At 46.7% G+C, this 23,028-nt stretch overlaps 1 protein-coding gene across 1 annotated transcript in view; it reads right to left on the reverse strand.

Moving 5' to 3' along the window:
• Window positions 1–333: 333 nt before the first annotated feature.
• CUNH10orf90 (chromosome unknown C10orf90 homolog) overlaps window positions 334–23,028 on the reverse strand; it is a 209,549-nt gene continuing 186,854 nt past the window's right edge. Inside the window, exons 7-9 of the mRNA XM_088452171.1 lie at window positions 16,236–16,299; window positions 1,288–1,387; window positions 334–716 (exon numbers count right to left, since the gene is read on the reverse strand). Coding sequence (XP_088308297.1) covers window positions 678–716; window positions 1,288–1,387; window positions 16,236–16,299 — 203 coding nt within the window. The 3' untranslated portion in view covers window positions 334–677. The remainder of the gene's footprint in view (window positions 717–1,287; window positions 1,388–16,235; window positions 16,300–23,028) is intronic.

A 23,028-nucleotide genomic window follows, 5' to 3' on the forward strand; every position in this document is an offset into this window, starting at 1 on the left:
GTGTCTAAAATCCTGGGTCAGACCTGGGACTTTAGTGTAAAAGGGGTATCTCTGTATTATAGTTACCATATTTTATTACAAAACATAGGACGTTAATATATGTTTTATGTATACTTTGTAGATTTTCTTTAGTTCTTTGAAAAGGGTTTTCTTTGTGGTCTCTTAGCAAAATAGATGTTTAATAGTTGTTCTCTGTTGACGGGATCATGTCTCATGCTTTAATGCGGTGGACTAATTCAACCTGGAGAAAAAAAAACAAGCCAAAAAGCGACTACATAACGTGTGTTTGATAAAAGTGCCAATTTATTGTGGCGCTGACAAAACCACACCCATTTCTTACTCATTTGCATATCCATGTGTTACTCATTTGCATAAGAAGATTAGTAGAAATATATCCCAGTGCATTCCTGTATGTAAATAAAATATATATAAATACAATAGGGATTATAAATGAAGATATTAGAAGTCACCAATGAGTATTGTGACCATTTAAAGCAAAAACACATTTTACTATCCAGTGAACTAATAAATGTGTGATCAGTGTAAACTTCGGTAAACTTTTGGGCTCTGCAACAAAAAAAAAGGGTCTTCACCTTGTTAAAATGATTAATGATATGATAATGATATGCAAGTTAGTAATAAGCAGCCAGTAAAACGATATGGATGGGATTCTCTCCTCAGTCCAAGCTTCGCTGGAGAATTTGATTCAGGAGTTTCTGGAAAACAAAACAAAACATCCTGTTACCATCTAGAACCGCAGATTTATCTTAGTTTGGGGAAAATGTACTAAGCCTTGGAGTGAGATAAATTGGATGAAAATAAAGTACCAACCAATCAGCTCCCAAGGCTTTTTACACACCAGAACGACATTGGCATGATATGATGTGTCTGGGCACATCGGTATGACCTATCCTACATGTCGTTCAGTGTGCACCCTCCATTGCGCGCTCCTGTGTGTCGTACACGATATCTTGTGGTTGGCCGTGCTGCAGGTCAGTCAGAAGATATCGTGTACGTTACCATGCTGCTAAATGCAGCGTGTCATTGTACATCACGCCGTCGTACCATTGCATTGTGCAGTGTACGCATGGTGTTATATGTCTGCCGGCGGATCAGCCGGGAACACATAGTTCTGATGCGTACCCGGCCTAATTGTCATGTTACAGGCTGTGTTTCAAAAATGGCATTTAGGAGCTGATTGGATGGTACTTTATCTCTCTCCACTTTATCACTCTCCAAGGCTTGGTCCATCTCCCCCTATGTCATAAACTGGACACTTATTTCCACCTTTTTGAACAGCTGAGCGCGAAGCCTGTTGCTCTGTGTTATTATTCTCTTCTCCGCGTCCTCCTTTTTCTTTTTAACTTCAGGCAAGCTGTTATATATTCTGGAACATGTAAAGGTGACACATTGTTATGATATGAATTTATCTACAAGCCAAATTAAGGGAAGGTCAAATAGATAGGTTATTCCTGTTATTAATATATCACACATAATAAAACACAGATGTAATGTGCATCCTTACTATTGGGGCACAGTAAGATTGGGGTAGAGGATTTTTATGTTCGCCATACTTAAAAACATAGATATGCTATATATATATATATATATATATATATACAGGTTGAGTCTCTCATATCCAAATATTCCGAAATACGGAATATTCCGAAATACGGAATATTTTTAGCATGACTGAGATAGTGAAACTTTAGATTTTTGATGGTTCAATGTACACAAACTTTATGAAGGCACAAAATTATTAAAAATAAAGTATAAAATGACCTATAGGCTTTGTGCATAAGGTGTATATGAAACATAAATGAATTTCATGTATGTACACAAACTGCATGCGCAGTAGACTCCGGGCACTCTAGTGCCGGAGTTTACTAAGTCTCCTGTGGCTGGCCAGCCATGTCAGTCGGCTGCCGGCCACCGGGGAGAGAGGAGGGGGCCCCGCACGGAGAATGCACATGGGCCCCCTCCTCTCTTAAGACGCCTCTGCCTCTCTTAATACGCCCTGTCAACTAACACCCTTAGCAAGAATTTTTTGTGTCCATATAGCAGTGTTCCACATGCTCCCACCAGCTCAGTAGTGTTTCAGTTAATAATATGCCCCCACATAAGTGACCCAGCTAATAATATGCCCCCACAGTAGTGCTCCAGCTAATAATATGCCCCCACAGTAGTGACTCAGCTAATAATATGCCCCACAGTAGTGACCCTGCTAATAATATTCCCCTGCAGTAGTTCTCTAGTTAATAATATGCCACCCAGTAGTGACCCAGCTAATAAAATGCCCCCACAGTAGTGACCCAGCTAATAAAATGTCCCCACAGTAGTGACCCAGCTAATAAAATGTCCCCACAGTAGTGACCCAGCTAATAAAATGTCCCCTACTGTAGTGCTACAGTTAATAATATACTCCACAGTAGTGCTCCAGTTAATAAAATGCCCCCTACAGTAGTGCTCCAGTTAATAATATGCCCCACAGTAGTGACCCAGCTAATAATATGCCCCCACAGTAGTGACTCAGCTAATAATATGCCCTCACAGTAGTGACACAGTTAATAATATGCCCCACAGTAGTGACCCTGCTAATAATATTCCCCTGCAGTAGTTCTCTAGTTAATAATGGGCAGCACAGACGGTGTAATGGTTAGCGTTATTGCCTCACAGCACTGAGGTCATGGGTTCGATTCCCACTATGGCCCTAACTGTGCGGAGTTTGTGGGTTTCCTCCGGGTACTCCGGTTTCCTCCCACACTCCAAAAAAATATACTGGTAGGTTAATTGGCTCTCCTCAAAAATTGACCATAGTGTGTATGTTTGTGAGCATGTGGTAGAAAATATAGATTGTAAGCTCCACTGGGGCAGGGACAGATGTGAATGGTAAGATATTCTCTGTAAAGCGCTGCGGAATATGTGAGCGCTATATAAATAACTGGTAATAAATAAATAAATAATATGCCACACAGTAGTGACATAGCTAATAATATGCCACCCAGTAGTGACCCAGCTAATAAAATGCCCCCACAGTAATGATCCAGCTAATAATATGCCCCCACAGTAGTGACTCAGCTAATAATATGCCCTCACAGTAATGATCCAGCTAATAATATGCCCCCACAGTAGTGACTCAGCTAATAATATGCCCTCACAGTAGTGACACAGTCAATAATATGCCCCACAGTAGTGACCCTGCTAATAATATTCCCCTGCAGTAGTTCTCTAGTTAATAATATGCCACACAGTAGTGACATAGCTAATAATATGCCACCCAGTAGTGACCCAGCTAATAAAATGCCCCCACAGTAATGATCCAGCTAATAATATGCCCCCACAGTAGTGACTCAGCTAATAATATGCCCTCACAGTAATGATCCAGCTAATAATATGCCCCCACAGTAGTGACTCAGCTAATAATATGCCCTCACAGTAGTGACACAGTTAATAATATGCCCCACAGTAGTGACCCTGCTAATAATATTCCCCTGCAGTAGTTCTCTAGTTAATAATATGCCATCCAGTAGTGACCCAGCTAATAAAATGTCCCCACAGTAGTGACCCAGCTAATAAAATGTCCCCTACTGTAGTGCTACAGTTAATAATATACTCCACAGTAGTGACCCAGCTAATAATATGCCCCACAGTAGTGACCCAGCTAATAAAATGCCCCCTACAGTAGTGCTTCAGTTAATAATATGCCCCACAGTAGTGACCCAGCTAATAAAATGCCCCCTACAGTAGTGCTCCAGTTAATAATATGCCCCACAGTAGTGACCCAGCTTATAATATGCCCCCACAGTAGTGACTCAGCTAATAATATGCCCTCACAGTAGTGACACAGTTAATAATAAGCCCCACAGTAGTGACCCTGCTAATAATATTCCCCTGCAGTAGTTCTCTAGTTAATAATATGCCACACAGTAGTGACATAGCTAATAATATGCCACCCAGTAGTGACCCAGCTAATAAAATGCCCCCACAGTAGTGACCCAGCTAATAAAATGTCCCCTACTGTAGTGCTACAGTTAATAATATACTCCACAGTAGTGACCCAGCTAATAATATGCCCCACAGTAGTGACCCAGCTAATAAAATGCCCCCTACAGTAGTGCTTCAGTTAATAATATGCCCCACAGTAGGGACCCAGCTAATAAAATGCCCCCTACAGTAGTGCTCCAGTTAATAATATGCCCCACAGTAGTGACCCAGCTAATAAAATGGCCCCTACAGTAGTGCTCCAGCTAATAATATGCCCCCACAGTAGTGACCCAGCTAATAAAATGTCCCCTACAGTAGTGCTCCAGTTAATAATATGCCCCACAGTAGTGACCCAGCTAATAAAATGCCCCCTACAGTAGTGCTTCAGTTAATAATATGCCCCACAGTAGTGACCCAGCTAATATTATGTGGTGCAGGGAGGGATGCCATGTGCCTGGTGCAGCCGAAAAGGGGGCATGGCCTAGCGGACAGGGGGCTTAGCCTCTCAGACAGGAGGCATCGCCTCGTGGACCGAACCCTGGCTCCGGCCCGTGGTTATCATCACTGAGGTGCCAGAGGTGCGGAGTGCCAGCTCCCTAACTGTGGCAGGAGCCGAGTGCTGCACTAAATGTTACAGTGCAGCACCCGACTCCTGTCACTGAGGGGGAGCCAGCACCTTGGTGTCACCCCTCAAAGGGTGACACCTGGGTGCGGCCCGCACCCTCCTTGTGACGCCACTGAATATGTCCCCCACAGTATTGCTACAAATGCTTCCATTCTCTCAGTAGTGCTCCAGATAATATGTACCCTACATATAGGGCCTGATTCAGACCCGCTCATAAGGGCTGGCCGCTCGCAGGTAATGTGGGCGATGTTTTTTATTGTCTCCTGCCACTTGCAAAGCTGTGGGAGCCCACCCACAGCTTGTGCGAGTGGCAAGGAGCCTGTTGCGATAATCGCGACCATTGGCCTTGCGACGAGACCCTGTGGTAGGGTCTCAGCTGCCGCAAGGCCAAGTGGACTTCCTGCTTTAATAGAACAGGAAGTCCACTACTGACATCAGTTGTGGCCCAAGGAGTCACAGTGCTTTTAAACACAGAGGACTACTGCCCAAAGAGTCACAGTGCTTTTATACACAGAGGGCTACTGCCCAAGGAGTCACGGTGCTTTAATTTATACACAGAGGGCTATGGCCCAAGTAGTCACGGTGCTTTTCATTTATACACAGCGGGCTACTGCCCAAGGAGTCACAGTGCTTGTATACACAGAGGGCTAAGGACCAAGGAGTCACGGTGCTTTTATACACAGAGGGTTACTTCCCAAGGAGTCACGGTGCTTATATACACCAAGGGCTATGGCCCAAGGAGTCACAGTGCTTGTATACACAGAGGGCTATGGCCCAAGAAGTCACGCTGCTTGTATACACAGAGGGCTGTGGCCCCAAAGAGTCACCATGCTTTTAATTTATACACAGAAGGCTGCTACCCAAAGAGTCATGGTGCTTGTATACACAGAGGGATAAGGCCCAAGGAGTCACGGTGCTTGTATACACAGAGGGCTAAGGCCCAAGGAGTCATGGTGCTTGTATACACAGAGGGCTAAGGCCCAAGGAGTCATGGTGCATGTATACACAGAGGGCTAAGGCCCAAGGAGTCATGGTTCTTGTATACAAAGAGGGCTACCCGGCTAAGGCCCAAGAAGTCACGGTGCTTGTATGCACAGTGTGGTACAAAAACCAAAAAAAAGGGTTTTTATTGTTTTAACTTTTTAACTTTTAACTTTTTTTTTACTTTTTTTTAATTATACACACAGCCACTTGTGAGCTTGGACACAGCCACTTTAATCAGCAGAGTATAGCAAAGCATACATCAGCGTGCAGTCAGCCCCCTGCAGTCACTTAACCACAGCACAGCCACTAGTCCGAAAGAATAAACAGCCTGAGCCTACAGAGCGCCTAGTAACAAATGGCGCGAGTCCCGGACGCGGCACCTTATATAGAGGCCGGCCTCAAGGTGGAATCCGAGTGAGGCGGGAACACCCGAGCCTCGCTCAGGTGGACTCGGATTCCACATGTTCGGATTCCTCAGAATCCTAACCGCTCATCTCTAGTAATAAGGCATTCTGCTACTGTGTAGATAACTCTACTATACCATTAATTGTGAATTAATGTTAAAAATAAGTTATATCTCCTAAATTTTTTTCCCCTCCAGGAGAGTTTCCAGAGGGGAGATACAAGTCATTACTGTGAGGGGTGGCGGGCGCAAGGGGGGCACTTTGCGTAATTAAGCCCTTCCTCACGTGGCACAATCGTACTAATAGCAGGGTTACGATGAGGGGCCAAGATGAGAATAGCATCACAAGGAAATGGGCTGGATGCATGAAGGAGACTTGTTCTTCCTGGAGCCCTTTGGGACTAACCAAAATTCGAAAGTCCCCAGGACGTTTTGGAGGAGAAGCCTAATATGATCTGCATGTGATGGAGAATGCCAGTCTGTTTTGGCTTAGTAAATAGAGGGGAGGGGGTCTTGCTGGTAAGGGCTACCAAAATATTTTTTTATTTTACTCCATTAAAGCTGCTCTAACAAGTGTCACTGGGGTTTTAATTGTTATGTTCTACGTGAGGTGTCTCTAAATGAATTAGATAAAAATTATAATTTATTCTTTACATGGATGTGATTCTAAGGGGGTTGTCTTTCTTCTTTACTCAAAATAAGAGTTTGACTATAGAAAAATAATTGAAAGAATTGCAAGGCACACTGAGCCTATGCTGATATGCACACTTACAAAGGACATTTATTAAAATATAACCTGCTGTGTTATACATTTAACCTTGTAATAATGCATCAACACAGGATATCGCCATACAGAAATAAAGTTGAATTTAAGAATCACAACTTCTCTTTGGATAGGAAAACACTCATTAAATACAAATCTTTTCTTGGGGGATTGAAAGCAAAATAATCTATTGAAGCAATCAATTTATCACATTTTTTTTTAGCAACAATGGTCATTTTAAATGGAATTTTAGTTTATACAAATAAAAGATGTTTGAATAGATTCACATGTACTATATCAAACCTTTTCAAGAGAAAAAGTGGAGAAGCTGCCCATTTGAGACCCCAGGCTTCCAGAGAAACCTATGTGCTTAGCAGTGCCGGAGGCCAACACTTGGTGGCACTGTGGAGCGCAGGAGAGACATGGTGGGCAAAAGGGAAAAGACTTTGTAGTTGCACATGTGCAGTGGAGATTGTGAGATGCCAAGGAGCGTAGCTGGAGAGCAGGGTGAGGTGCAGCAGGCCTGACTGAAAAGACTGGACAAGCAACGACACCGAAGTGGTGCAGAGTGCCATGATGACTGAGTACCCACTGAATACCACATCATGAACCCTGGAGGTTGACAGTGTGTTGGGCTGAAATAAAGGAAACATCCCTATTGTAAGTGAATCTAAAAAAGTGATAAATCTGCTAGAGACTTATTGTCCAATTTTTATAACGAAGCATAACCCCTTTAGCGCTCTCTAAGGGGTTATGTCATCCTTTCCTTATTCAACAAACAGCGGTAATCTAAGATGGCGAGAGCGATGCGCTCCCCATTGATGGCAATGGGGACTAAACGCTGCCCTTCCGGCTTCAGCGAAGCCTTCCAGGCACTGCCGGGTCCCTGTGGCATGCACATTAGATACTAAATTTACCTAACTTTGCCTTTTGTAGATTCCCTATTGAGGGTTATAAATATATGCATGTAATAGGAAAGTGACCACTTAGCAAGAGAGTACTCCAACCAAAGAACTCTGGGCCTGATTCAGACCCACTCGCAAGCGGATCGATGGTGGCCCAGTGCGCACGCGCGAGCCCCCGAGCGAGTGCAAAAAGCACTCGCTCCATGGCTCACTACAAAAGGGGCGGCAGTCGATGTTGATCGACAGCTCGCCCCATTTTGTAGGCGTGGCCGAGGGGTGGCTTCACAAACGGAGGCGTTCCCAAGCGAACACCTGCCGTTTGTGAGCGGCCCCACTGACATCACCATTGATGTCAATGAGAGAGCTTCCGGCTCTATTAGAGCCAGAAGCTCTCTGGGGCTTGCGGCCACAAGACCCTACCACAAGGGTCTCGTCTCGTCGCAAGCCCCGATGGTCGCGATGGTCTTGACCATCGCGACCATCATCCTGGCCGCTCGCAATAGCTGTGGGTGGTCACCCACAGCTATGCGAGCGGCCAGGAGGCTGCAACTAAAAAAGCCAGCGCCCGCCCTGATTCAGAGCGAGCGCTTGCTTTTTGCGAGCGCCTCTGAATCAGGCCCACTGTGGACCTGATTCAGAGCCGCTCATAAGCGGCCGCTTGTTCGCTCCGAGGGATGTTCGCACATGTGCCCATGCGTATGGGTCGTAAAGCGCATGCACCAACCAGTCATTGCGGTCGGAAATTATGCGCTCGCAAAATAGCGAGTGCCTGCTAATTTGAGTGACAGGATGAGGCGTTTGTGGGTGGTAACAGGGGAAGGTGCTTGAAAACGGGGAGTGGAGATCCGAACGCAGGCGTGCCAAACGGTAAAAATGGGCGTTTTAAGGGTGTGCATAATTAACAAAGCAGCGTCATCGGCCACGTCACTTGGTTGTTTCTTAGCCTGAACTGTTCGCATGATTGCGGTAGGAAAATCCTACCACAAGCACTGCGAGCAGTTCAGACGCCTTTCGATGTACTCGATTAATCTAATAAATAGCGGAGATGACGTAGGATGCGAGCTGCCAGTGGGCGTCTTTACAAAATAGCGAGCACATGTTTCGTTCGCTCGCTCAGACATAGAGGCGTCAAAAGACCGCAAAGAGCGAGCGCTCAATTTAAATAGCCGGCCCCTTTTTCTGAACGACCGTTCGCAAATAGCGTCCGGCTCTGAATCAGGCCCTGTGTTCATATACAAGTGAATGACTGATTAGTCTGGGGTAATTATAGTGTGTGTTGTGTTATAATGGCCTGATTCAGAGGTGCACGTAATATCGATGCCGCGTGTAAGGGGCTGATGTTTTCAGTCTGCCCATGTCTCCATGTCACAGTGCGCATGCGTCCCGATGGTTACCTCTCTAAGCCGCAGAACAAATTTTGAGGATTTCAGTGGGCGTTCCTGGGGGTAACATTGGGAAGGCTAGCTGCAGGCGTGTCGCGGTCAGCGACTTCGTCTAAAGACACTGAAAAGACAAAGAGACGTCCATGTTCATACGGAGAATCTGCACCTCCATAGGTCTGGTGCAATCTCCGAAAGTGCGACTGATGGTGTGACGGTGCGTCTTAATATGCACAGCGACGGATTAGTGCCGCAGCTGGTGGGTGTCTCGGTAGGGAGTATAATGTGTTGAAGAAATTGAATAATTGCATTTTCAACTTAGCCATAGCCAAGAGGTGCTATGGCAGCTAAAGTTAACCGTGTGTTTAATTGCAGAGATAAACATAGTTTGTTGGTTGCTCATTACAATATTGATCAGGGATTTAATGTATATTATCACCATCTCGTTTGTGCCGAATTGAATGTCATTTGCATGCTGATCATCATTTTCTGCATACCTTTTCCTGCACCCTTGTCCTCTTACTCCTCTTTAATAAAATCAGATTAGTCTGCTTATTAAGGCTGTCACTTAAAGTTATGTTACTGTGTGTATGGGCCTGGCCTCTCTGCTACAGCCTGAGAAGGAAAAACACAGAGAGAGATAGGGAAGATCCACTGCAGCTGACGTCTTTATTATAAGGTACCAACTAGACCTAACTTATCTCTGAGCACACCAACACCTGGGGTACCACACCTACCTTTGGATGCTCCGAGCAGCACTGTATCAGCGCTACTCGTCACAGCGTGCCATTTGAGGCACCCAGCTAGTCAGGTGGAGGGATCGCAGCGTGCCATTTGAGGCACCCAGCTAGTCAGGTGGAGGGATCGCAGCGTGCCATTTGAGACACCCAGCTAGTCAGATGGAGGGGTCACAGCGTGCCATTTGAGACACCCAACCAGTCAGGTGGAGGGGTCACAGCGTGCCATTTGAGACACCCAGCTGGTCAGGTGGAGGGGTCACAGCGGGCCATTTGAGACACCCAACCAGTCAGGTGGAGGGGTCACAGCGTGCCATTTGAGACACCCAGCTAGTCAGATGGAGGGGTCACAGCGTGCCATTTGAGACACCCAACCAGTCAGGTGGAGGGGTCACAGCGTGCCATTTGAGACACCCAGCTAGTCAGATGGAGGGGTCACAGCGTGCCATTTGAGACACCCAACCAGTCAGGTGGAGGGGTCACAGCGTGCCATTTGAGACACCCAGCTAGTCAGATGGAGGGGCTGTGAGGCAGTGATGGTGGAGCCCCCTGCGTCCTTGGTGATGACACCGCTCGCACACCCCTGCCTATGGTCCTGTCATTTGTACTCATGTGTTATATTTGCCCAGAGACATGCTGTAATAGTGAAAGCTGTATTTGATTCTAAGGCTGAAGATTGGGATGTATTTGTAGATCCTGGTTAGCAGAAGATTTAAACCACAGAGTGTAGCCGGTCGTAAAAATATCAGAGAGAAGAGAAATGATCAGCGCATAGAAGCCTTAAGCCTATCACAGACGTATTAGCTTGACATGTCTAAAACATCACTGAGAAGAGTCTTCTTATTTGAAAAATTGCTGCTATTTCTGCAATAAATAACGAAAAAAACAACACAAAAAGTTCTCCCGGGTCACAGCAAGCTCTGACAATCTGTTATCAAGGCTGCAGAGAAAAACAGACATATTTAATATATATTGGATAAAGAATACAGTAGTATCAGTTTTTAGGTATTTAGACTAGAGATGAGCGGGTGCGGTTCTCAGAAAACCGGACCCACCCGAACTTTGCAATCCGAGCTCGGATCCGCAACCGGCTATAAAGATGATCAGATGCTTACTATCATTCTGTGAAAGTAAAATAGTCAGCATTCTAAGTAAATGAGTCAGCATTCTAAGGAAAATAGTCAGCATTCTAAGTAAAATAGTCAGCATTCTAAGTAACATAGGGCCTGATTCAGACCCACTCGCGAGCGGCTGTCCGCTCGCAAGTGGGTCGATGTTATGGACTGAGCATGCGCACGACGGAGGGAGCTCCGTCGTGCGCATGCGCCAGACGCGACGAGCGAAGGAAAGTCCTTCGCTCGTTGTGTCTGATCAAAGGGGGCGTGCTGTCGATGTTGATTGACAGCACGCCCCCTTTGGTAGGCGTGCCGGGGGCGTGCCTCCCTGACGGGGGCGTTCCCACGGGAACGCCTCCCGTCAGAAGCCGGCCCACTGACATCACTAGTGATGTCAGTGGGAGTGATTTTGGCTCTGATAGAGCCAAAATCACTCCGGAGCTTGCGGTTGAAAACCTCAACCCCAGGCTCCGGCTCGCAATTTCGATGGTCGCGATGGTCTCGACCATCGCGGCCATCAAAATGCACGCTCGTATAGCCTGTGGGTGGTGACCCACAGCTATACGAGCGTCCAGAAGGACGCTCCATTTTCATGGAGGCCGGCCCTCATTCAGAGCGTGCGCTCTGCTCAGAGCGTACGGCTCTGAATGAGGGCCATAGTCAGCATTCTAAGTAGCACTTTGATTATAAGTTAAAACATTACAACTTTATTGCACCACTTTGATAATGCAGCAGTGTGCCATTTGTATGCGCAACATCATACTTGCCTACTCTCCCTGAACGGCCTAGAGGCTCCCAAAAATCGTAAGGCACTCCTGGCCGCCTGGAATAGTGGGGAAAACTCCTGGCCGGCTGCCTACCCCAGCTCATACCCACACCCCCTGTACATACCCCCACAGTGGGGAGGGCGATGATGAGATTCGTGCTGAATGGCGTCATCGTGGCCTGGCCCCCTGCTTTACAATGTCGATAATCTCTGATTATTTTGTTGGGGGTGGGACCATGATGATGCAATTATGTGGTCACACCTCCACGCTCCGCCCCCAATGCTGTCTCCGACACAATGGTTCTCCTAAGATGCTGGGGCCTCTGCAGCTGCAAACAAATTTGCATAGCCTTACTAGCGCATGCTCAAAAAATGGTCCTGACATGCATGCACTTTTCTAACCCCCCCGTTACCTCCACCAAACGATGACTACCTGTCACTCAATTTCAAATAAATAATCTATGCCACTGCTGTTGCTAAACCATCGCCACACTTGCACAGTGTATTCTTGATGCATTGCATAGTGGCAAAAAATAGCTCCACTGCTTCCAACATTAACATTGGGTCCATCTCTGATTCAGGCCATGTGTCACAACACCTGGTCTCTTTAGAGCCACCCCAATCAGTAAATCAAACATCTGTTTTCCTCCTTATAGTTGTATGTGTATCACTGGTGGTGCACAGAGTAAGGTTAGGCGGTATGCAGTGCACAGTATGGGCAACAGACATACTGGATGGACGTGGATTCTGTGAGCTCCACTCACCATATATGTCATAGATTCCCCAGTCTCTAATCCACCCATAGTGGACATACAAGTGTACCTCTCTCCCTCCGATACACTTTTACCCCAACATATCCAGATTTGCCACCACTGGGCTTTAATCTGCCTCCAGATTTTAAACTTATCAATGTTATAAATACCACTACAAATGCTTGTTACAAGTTTTAAACAATATCGCAAAGGAGATTATTCATAATAATTATAGGTAAAACCCCTTATTCCTAAGAATCTATCACTTGAAGAAATAGAATCACTGATTTAACTTTCCTGCAATGAAAGTCTTCATTTAGAATTCAAAAAGTTGGATTACAGTGTGTGAATTTTGGCGGAGAAAGACTGAATACGGGTTGGGTACGGGATCCGGCACTTGGGATCCCGGCGTTCAGACTAAACCTAACCCTCCCTCCTTGTACCCTAAACCTAACCGTCCCCTCTTAGTGCTTAACCCTAAACCTCCCCCTAGTGCAGCGATTTTCAACCGCTGTGCCGCGAGCGGTTTCTAAGTGTGCCGCCAGAGAATCACCGCCGAGAGATGCCCCGCAGTTAAACTCCTAACTTCGTGCCCAGGCAGAGCTGGGCTCTTCCAGGGAGCTCAGCCGCTGCCCGGGCTGTACCAATGTAAATGCGGCAGCGTGACATCATAGGTCACGCACGCCACGTCGCCATTCCGCCCACACAGTGCTGCTCACTGCTGATGAGCAGTAAATGTGACAGACTGCTGCAAGCCTGCACCCACATCTGCGGCTGAGGGACTGAAGATGTCAGGATGTGTTCAGTGAAAGGGCATCTAGATGCTACCAAGGGACACAGAGCTCTTTTCTCTGCCACAGACAGGTAGGAGGTCAATATGTATTATTTTATTTTCTGTGGGGGCCAGTGTAATTGTGTTTATTTATGTGGGGGCGAATGTATATTATCTTGCTTTCTGTGGGGACAATGTGATTGTTTTTTTTTATGTGGGGGCTATTGTGTATTATTTTGCTTTCTGTGGTGGATAGTGTGATTTTCTTTTTTCATTTGTGGGCCAGTGTGTTTTATTTTGCCTTCTGTGAGGCCCAGTGTGTTTTATTTTGCCTTCTGTGAGGGCCAGTGTGATTGTTTTTTTAAATGGGGGCCAATGTGTTTTATTTTTGTTTTCTGTGGAGGCCAATGTATGTTTTTTTTTCCGCCGTGGGGACCAATGTTTTTCTCCCTGGGGGACTGATGGTGTGCCATGGCAATTTTAAAATCTTGTTCGGTGTGCCGCGAGTTGAAAAAGCTTGAAAATCACTGCCCTAGTGCCTAACCCTTCTACTTACGTTCGGGAATCCGGCAAGGGCATGCTGAGTGCCGGAACCCCAGCGGCCGGGATTATGACTGCATCCCCTGAATACTCCTCTCTATCCACAAATGGATGACAATTTTATTTCCGTTCATGATAGATTATTTATGCAAAACTGGCTCCTCTGCTATGTTAGCCTGATCTTTGCTTAAAACTAACTGCAACTGAACCTGAGATGCAATTTGATAGTTTCCACTGTCCAGGCCCATTAACTCTGCTCCCACTACATTTGGTTTATTCAGCTTATCAAAGTAAATTATTTGTATTCTTTTATTTATTTGAGACTTAAATGTGGTGCTTCACCTGATCCCGTAGAGGTTATGTGTATGTGAAAAAAAAGATTGAGAAACAGTGGCTTAAAATGAACCATGGGCGTCAGGTGTCACCAATGTCTGTTTTTAATCTGTATAGGAACCCTTGGGTCTAGCTAAAGCAAGATTGAAGCTGAAACTGGGAGCTTTGGTAAGACCACTGCTCATCTATGAAGTACCAGGACCAGAGTAGGACTGGCAGGAAGGAAAGAATCAAAAACTAGGAACTGGACCAGATTACTAAACTGGAACCCGCAGCTAAAGGAATCTGGAACCAATCATGGAGAGCTCAAACCCAAAACCTGAATGGAGGAACTTGGAGCAGGATGAAGGAACTCAGGACTGCGAGCTGACTACAGTTGCACAGACTTGGAATCTAGACACTAATACACAGACCTGGAAATGGAAAATGGGACTCAGAGCTACTGTAGCCCTGGCTACCAGGCAACCAGAATATAGAGACCAGTCACCTACCACCGATAGTGTGCTTGCAGATGGACCAGTTACTTGAGGCACTTCAGAGCATTTGCTGAGAAACAGGCCCTTTGAATAAAGCTGCGTTCTTGCTGAGAAACAGGCAGTTTGGAGAATGCAGAGCTCTTGCTGAGAAACAGGCACGTTGGGGAATGCAGAGCTCTTGCTGAGAAACAGGCACGTTGGGGAATGCAGAGCTCTTGCTGAGAAACAGGCACGTTGGGGAATGCAGAGCTCTTGCTGAGAAACAGGCACGTTGGGGAATGCAGAGCTCTTGCTGAGAAACAGGCACGTTGGGGAATGCAGAGCTCTTGCTGAGAAACAGGCACGTTGGGGAATGCAGAGCTCTTGCTGAGAAACAGGCACTTTGGAGAAGGCAGAGTTCTTGCTTTAAACGGAGCACAGGAACAGAGCTGGAAGCAACTGAAGCCCATAGCCAGGGACTATCCTCATGAGAAGGATGTGAGTTATTCTGGCAATGAACTGGATTCCGGAACTTGATTAAAAAGGGCGCTTCCAGTGACTATTGGATAAATATATCATGTGAGTGCAGCCTCTTCGATCCAGTTGGACTGGAAGAAATACATGACAGAGGCCCTGATTCAGAGGCGCTCGCAAAAAGCGAGCACTCGCTCTGAATCAAAACGGGCGCTGGTTTTTTTAGTTGCGGCCTCTTGGCCGCTCGCATAGCTGTGAGTTACCACCCACAGCTTATGCGAACAGCCAGGTGATGGTCGTGATGGTCAAGACCATCGCGACCATCGGGCTTGCGACGAGACCCTTGTGGTAGGGTCTCGTTGCTGCAAGCCCCAGTGGACTTCCTGCTCTAATAGAGCACGAAGTCCACCTACCGACATCAAGAGTGATGTGACATCACGAGCAATGTCAGTAGGGTCGCCCACAAACGGCAGGCGTTCCTGCGCACTGGCACACCATCGACCCGCTTGCGAACGGGTCTGAATCAGGCCCAGAATCCAATATGGCCACACCCATGAGGTCACCAAGGATTAACCTAGTCCCCCCCCCTTTGCCTATGTTTGTCCTGTTAATGAGGCCCAGGTCAGTGGTGTATTTCCCACTTCACATGTGAGGCACGTGACTATGGGTGCCACTTGCTGCGGGCGGTACAGCAAAATAATAAAATTAATGAAAATAATAAAATTGGGGGGGGGGAAGGGGAGTGGGGGGCAATAATGTTGTCCTTAAGGGGACCTGATTCCTAAATCTGCCCCTGGCCCAGACTGCAGTACTCACTGCTGCATTTTCCCTTTAACATTTGGGGTTGAGACTGCTCACTCCCAAAGATTATAATTTTTATGTTGCCACCGTCTCTTAGGCTCATTCACAAAAGTGCATTTGTTCTGTAACATCACTACACCTTTGCACACATTCCCCCTTTTTATCTAGGAATCACCGGGATCTGATAGCAATTCCTGCAGGGGTTCAAAGTTTGACATCAGCCAATGGGAGGAGTTAGCTACTTAAAGAGCAGTAACATCACTCGGGAAAAGGATGCTGAGTGCACTGTACAAACGATGTTTGCTCTGTTAATCAAATAAAAAGTGGCAAGGAAACGGAAAGAACATGTCGACTTTGTAAGCAGCACAAAAGCCACCAAGCGGCAGCGTCATTTCCCATTGAGCACGGTTATTTGATTGTCGGATGGGATGTCAGGATGTTTCGTACCTTTTAGATCTTAGCTGCATCTCTCTCTCTGAAATTGTTCTTTCCTTTGGTTTGAATAAGTTATCTACAAAAAAAAAAGAAAGAAATTGAATAATTCATGACACACTTTGCGAGTACATCACATGCAGTATGCAGTGTTTAATGCAAGTAGAAATGAAATGTTAGATTTTAGCAGTTTATGTTTTGTTATAGTTGTGTATTTAGCATCCGGGAGAAAAAAAAAAAGTTGTGTTATTTGTATTTTTTTACCATCCTATTAGGGGAATCGGTACGTTCAAATCCCGATGCCGGAAGATCGTCATGACAAGATCCTGGCAGGTATGTATTTTTGACTATACTTAACCCTCTCCCCCCCAACCCTAACCCTCCTTTAGGGATGCCTAACCCTAACCTCCCCCCCTAGTGCCTAACCCTAACCTCTCCCCATAAGTGGCTAAACTTAACCCCCCCCTCTCCGCTCCCTAAACCGAACCCTCCCGGGTGGGGGTGCCTAACCCTAACCTCCGCCCGGGGGTGCCTAACCCTAACCCCCCCTTCCCCTAGCCTGACCCATACCCTCCTGGGTGTGCCTACCCCTGTCCCCCCAGGAGCTCCTAAGCTAACTCTCCCTCGTGCGGCTGTATGCTCCCGCCACCCGGCTTACCTTTGTTCGGTATGCCGAGTGTCGGGATCCCATCATAGGGATAATGTAGGAGTCGGGATTTCGATGCCTATCATTAGTCCCCTGCCGGGATTTGACAATCGGGAAGTCGGCGGTCGGCATTTCGACCGCCGGCTTCTTAACTACATCACCTATTAGGTGTATCTGTCAAATATTTTAATTGTTTGTATTTTTATGTTTTGTTTAGGCTACTTTTGTTTCCCATAAAAAGATTAATATAGATAGGCATTAGGTCTGGACTGATCTTATGTCATCATTGTACCCAATAGCTACAGTATATCTTTCCCCAGCTCCTGCTATGCTCCAGCTATAAAATAAATACATTTAAATGATTTAGCCAATGGTTGCCTCTAAATATATCATCAACTTATTTTTATTATTTAATTATAATGGATTTCCTGTAATTCTTTTTTTTATAAATTTTGTTCTAATATCGTCATCTAGGGATGGTAATAACACAGGAAGGATTGCGGCTATACATGTACCGTCATGATCCCATGCAAAGCCAGGAAAAACTCAGGGGAACTTGCCAGGTGACACTCCCTTGATATGTAAAGAGTGTTGGATGAGTAGCATTCTGTGATGCCTCAAATCCATACAGCAGCAGTGCCGTCAGTCTCTAGGACATTTGACATGTGCTATAGCGCATCCCTGCTGGCGTGTATTTCCTCCTGAGCATTCCAGGAGACTGGATGTGCCCTCTGAGGCTCTCAGGGATAAGAGCCACATACAGCCCCACAAGTACATCAAGTACTCTATACCACCATCCTATTACTAAGGAGCATAGCACCACTAACCACCGGGACATACACCATCCTGCTGTCCAGTGTACTACAATTCCCAGCAACATCCTTATACTACAGTCTGGACCAGCATTGTTATTGTACCTGTTCATCCCTGTACTGTATCTCTATGCCATCTTATCCTACCTGGTTCAATAAAACTGAAACCTGGTTAAGCTGTACCATGAGTGGGCTAACCATCACAAGCCATCATTACCCAAATAATAACCTGTAGTAGAGATATGTAGCATGGTTTAGCCAAATCCACAGGCAAAATGGATCTGATAAGAATCACAGAAACCAATCTCATTAAATGAAGTTTAATATGAGAAAGATACTCACAATGCTTTAAGTATATGCCAAAACAATTAATAAGGATAATATACTGTATACAAAGATAGTCTTAGGCAAATAATGTTCTCCTAAACATAAAAGAAAAATGATTAACAGTCTCACTTACATGAATCTGGTTGCAGGGAGACACAAGAAGATAGAGCAATTCCCAATGTAAGACTGGCTTCCAAGAAATGTACAAAGTTCTGCATGTGAGATATGGTATTTATCCCTATTTGGGTGTCAGGTTGCCCCCTCCCCCCCAATCACCCCCACCTTTCCTTGAATTTCTGTGTCAATGCAAATTAGGTTTATTGCCCCTTGCCATAACGAGAATGCTTAAACCAACTGTCTAAAGTGAGGAAAAGTTAGAACATATATCTCTGCAAGGGTACATCAGAGAATGAGAATATGGGATTCAATTAATACAGCATCCCTTTACCAACAAATAGACAGATGTTAGCTCATTTATTTCCTGCTTCCTAAATGGAATTTTGCAATGGCTAGAGGGGTATTTGATATAGGATCAGGGTCTATGACGTTTTACAGATCTTCAAGGAATTTGGGGAGTAGATAAACATGTCATGTGAACATTGACATATTAGTAGCAAGAGTCACCTTACAAAACTTTATGACCTTTCCAGAAATTGTTATCTTTTCCCTGATCTGAGCATCTCCCTACATCTGCCTGACCCTCGATCTCCAAAAAGGTCAGGGAAGTGAAACAATAAATGTGAAAAGTGGTCAAGTAAATACACAGATTTACTTGTGGCATTCCCATGTGATATGATGATATTTCCCTGACGGGTACCTTTGTAATAATTTAACTAATAGCAGTCTTTTCTATGTCAGATAATTAAATCAACCCAGATACGGGAACTGCAATATTTAAATAAGTGTGAATTTGAGTGCTACACAGAAAGACTTCTATTAAATTGCTGGGAGGGCTTTCTATATAGTAAATGCACATTTCTGCTAAAAGCAGGTGGAAATTGGGTTTTGTTTAATATGATAAGACCTGTTAGGCGGAGATGCTCACGTTGAGTAATGTAGTACACTTCACATACACAGCTGCACAGCCGGCCTAGCCACCTGGCACTACTAGCAAATGGCAGAAGGGCCAATGACCTGATGTCACGCATGGTACGCAGCTGAGCAGGGCACCACATAGTGGAGGGCGCCTTGGCTGCGACCATGCTAATTTATTATTGTGTAAAAACACAAGGCAGCAGGCAGACTGTGGGCCTGATACAGACCCGCTCACGAGCGCACAGCGCACAATTCCAATCATTACTGGGAGGGAACCACCACAAGTAAAGTTTGTATTGTTAGTCTATTGTGTGACTGTGACACAGCTGCACCACGCTTGTAGTGCTAACCGGACGGATTTCGGTCAGCACTACACAGGGAAAAACACACAGCTGCTGGCACTGGTGGCTGTGTGTTTGTTTTAATTAGCAGCCAATGAGAGTAAGACAGACTCTAATTGGCTGCTGCGCCCACTGCCGAAGCCGGGCTGGAGCTCACTCATGAGCTCCATCTTCCAGCTCCCACAGTGGGTAATGGGAGAGATGTCATGACGTCTCTCCCATAAAACAGAGCGGGCCGGCCCAGGAGGACGGAGGAGCGGATGGCGGGAGCAGGAGCCGGTGTGGGGACTACAACGGGGGGCACTGCATTTACCACTACTGGGGACTACTATTAGGGGCACTGCATCGGGGTAGGCACTACTGGAGGTAGACCACTACTGGAGGAACTACTGGGGGGGACTACTACTATGGGCACTACTGGGGGTGGACCACTACGGGAGGGACTACTACTGGGGACACCACTGGGGGGGGACTACTACTGGGGCACTACTGGGAGGGGAGTACTACTGGGGGCACGGCATCGGGGGACCACTACTGGGGGCACTGCATTGGGGGACGACTACTGGAGGCACTATATAAAGGGCACTGCATAGGGGTGGGCTACTACTGGGGGCACTATATATAGGGCACTGCACAGGGGGTACCACTATTGGAGGCACTGCATAGGGGGGCCTACTACTGGGGGCACTATTTAAGGGGCACCGCATAGGGGTGAAAGGGGACACTGCATAGGGGGACTACTGTACTACTGGGGGCATTATATAAGGGACTTACTAAAGGGGGCACAAAGGGCACTGCACAGGGGGGGCACTACTGGGGGCACTGCATAAGGGCGACCACTACTGGGGGCACTGTATAAGGGGAACTACTGGGGGCCTGTATAAGAGGGACCACTACTGGGGGTATTGCATATTGGGGGTACTGTATAAGGGGCATTACTGGGGGGACTGCATTAAGATGCATTTGGAATGGAAAGGACTGTTCCCAGAGTGACAAAAAAAAGGGTGTATGTCATGTTGACACACCCCATTTTTCAGTGACCACGCCCATTATTTGAAGCGCGCAGAAGGCGGGGGATGCTCCATTTTTTTATTTGCCCTGGGATGCAAATACCCTAGATATGCCACTGCTGCACTTGTAATAGGTGGCGGGCCCTTGCTTGTAAGGAGCGTCATGACGTCACATCGCAGACGCAAACAACAAGGTTGGGGATGAACTACACGGAGGGAGGAGAGTGGGAGCTGCAGCCCGTGTTTTAGAAGGATCGGCACTGGCATACATAGTCTTTCCTGCTGCGGACTGAGGCGGCAGCACCGCCCGTCCGGGCCGCCAGTGACGCTGAGGTGAGCACCGTCGGATGGGATGCAGTGACAATGTCTGGCTGCTGTGTGTGTGACAATGTCTGGCTGCTGTGTGTGTGCATGTGAAACAATGGATGACTGCTGTGTGGAGAGAGAGGACCTCATTCAGAGCCGGTTGCACAGAGCGTGCGGTCGGTCTGAATGAGGGGAGGACCTCTTGAATTTTCAAGACGTCCTCCTTTGCGGTGGTAAGGCTGTGGGTTAACACCCACAGCCTTACGACCGCCTAAGGTGATGGTTGCGATGGGCAAGACCATCGCGACCATCGGGGCTTACGACGAGACCCTAGGGTAGGGTCTCCCTTGTCGTAAGCCCCAGAGAGCTTTCGACTCTGTCTGAGCCGGAAACTCTCCACTGACTTCACTAGTGATGTCAGTGGGGCCGCCCCCAAACGGTAGGCGTTCCCATGGGAACGCCCCGTTTGGGCTGCCACCCCCCCGGCCCGCCTTCCAAACGGGGCGAGCTGTCAATCAACATCGACAGCTCGCCCCCTTTGGATCGAGACCCGCTACGACCGGCGCTGTCGGTCGGAGCGGGTCTCACGCATGAGCACGCCGGCGCCATCGTGCGCATGCTCTGTGGGGGGCCATCGACCCGGTCCCAGCGCATCGGCGCTAACGACCGGGTCTGAATGACCCCCAGAATGTCTGGCTGCTGTGTGTGTGACAATGGGTGACTTCTATACACGTGCATTGTAACCATATCTATCATCAGTAAAAAAAAGCGGGTAGCACCTGTTTAAGCAAGTGGTGAATAATTGCCGTGTGCATGTGCGCCGCATCTATACACTGGAGAGAGGGACTGATGGCATGCCCAGTAGCTCCTGGAGTGCTGGGCATGCATCCAGTGTGACAGAAATTAAGTGTTGCTCATGGTTATGAGACCACGGCCCCTTAAATTTTTTAGACGTGCAATCATATGCCTGGGGGCACCAAATAATATATTCGCTAACCAAAAATTTTTGTCTAGGGCCGGCCCTGTGTGCCGGTCCAGTCACCTAAAAGCATGGCCAAGCAGGTCTGCCTCCCTGGACTCTGCTTGTCTGGCATGCTGAATCGAACGTGCCGTCAGGTCACACCCCGCAACTCTCTGCATGCCCCTGTGATGCATGGCCACGTCTCCTTTTCCAGGTGCACTAGCACCAAGAATGCCAGGGCCAATTCTTGCCCCCAGTCTGTCCCTGCAAAGTGCGCTGTTTACAATACAAATAGATAATAGTTTCAGAAACAGTGTACCCACTCTCCGAATCCTCAGCATGCCCCCGCTATAAGGATATTGACTTTGGGACAAGGGAAATTCACAAGACTGGGATACTTGCAGCAGCAACTTTGCCACCCTAGTACTCATAGTGTAATAGACAATAGATCCCTAAGACCCCTACATATTATATAAAGTAAAAGAGATAACAACACAACAACATTTGAAAATAGCATTTAAATAAGACATCCCAAAATGTAAAAATCAGCATTTTGTTGAATAATAATAAAAATATGTCATTATCATCTCTTTTCTTTCTCGATCATTGACCTACAGTAAGATTATGTTGCTCTGAAGTGTTCTTAGTGGGAGATGTGTCAAACCTTCTAAAGGGGACTGATGGAAAAGTTGCCCATAGCAACCAGTCAGTTTTCTAGCTATACATTTACTAGAATATAGTTGATAAATAAGAGCTAGAAGCTGATTGGTTGCTATGTCCTCTTTAGAATATTTGATACATCTACCCTACTGTCCCTGGACTGGTCCCATTACTTTAATTGATAAATTACTCCAACCCTATGCTGCCAGCACTCATTGGTGAATGTCCAGCACTATATCCACCAATCAGGAGTGCTCAATGTGGTCTGCTGAATATGACTGTTACATGGCACAACCATGGTAGTCCATGGAACTGACATGGTATGTACAAAATACTGAAAGGCTTGGCTGTACTAGAGTACCACAGTACAGAAAACATAGTCAGTTGGGTTTATTTGCAATCAGGGGCATATCTACCCATTGGCCAGGATGGTACTCACCAGGGGAGCCTGCCGGAGGGATGCCATCTGGCGGTGCCATCCATGGCCAGGGGTTAGAATCAGTACATGACTGCCAGGATTGGAGTCCCAGGTACACCCCGCCTCTTACCTGAGGCAGATGTCTAGGGCCGGGTAGCCAACTGCTGCTTGCAGATGGCTGCCTGGTAGACACAATTAATGAATACCAAGGTGCGTGTGACATCATGACGTCATTGCTGCACTGAAGAGGTGTCGGCCACAGCCAGATGATAGAGTATGTGTGTGGGCTGCG

The sequence above is a fragment of the Taudactylus pleione genome, unplaced genomic scaffold (genome assembly GCF_031769625.1).
Source record: "Taudactylus pleione unplaced genomic scaffold, aTauple2 ptg000034l, whole genome shotgun sequence".
Lineage (NCBI taxonomy): Eukaryota > Metazoa > Chordata > Amphibia > Anura > Myobatrachidae > Taudactylus > Taudactylus pleione.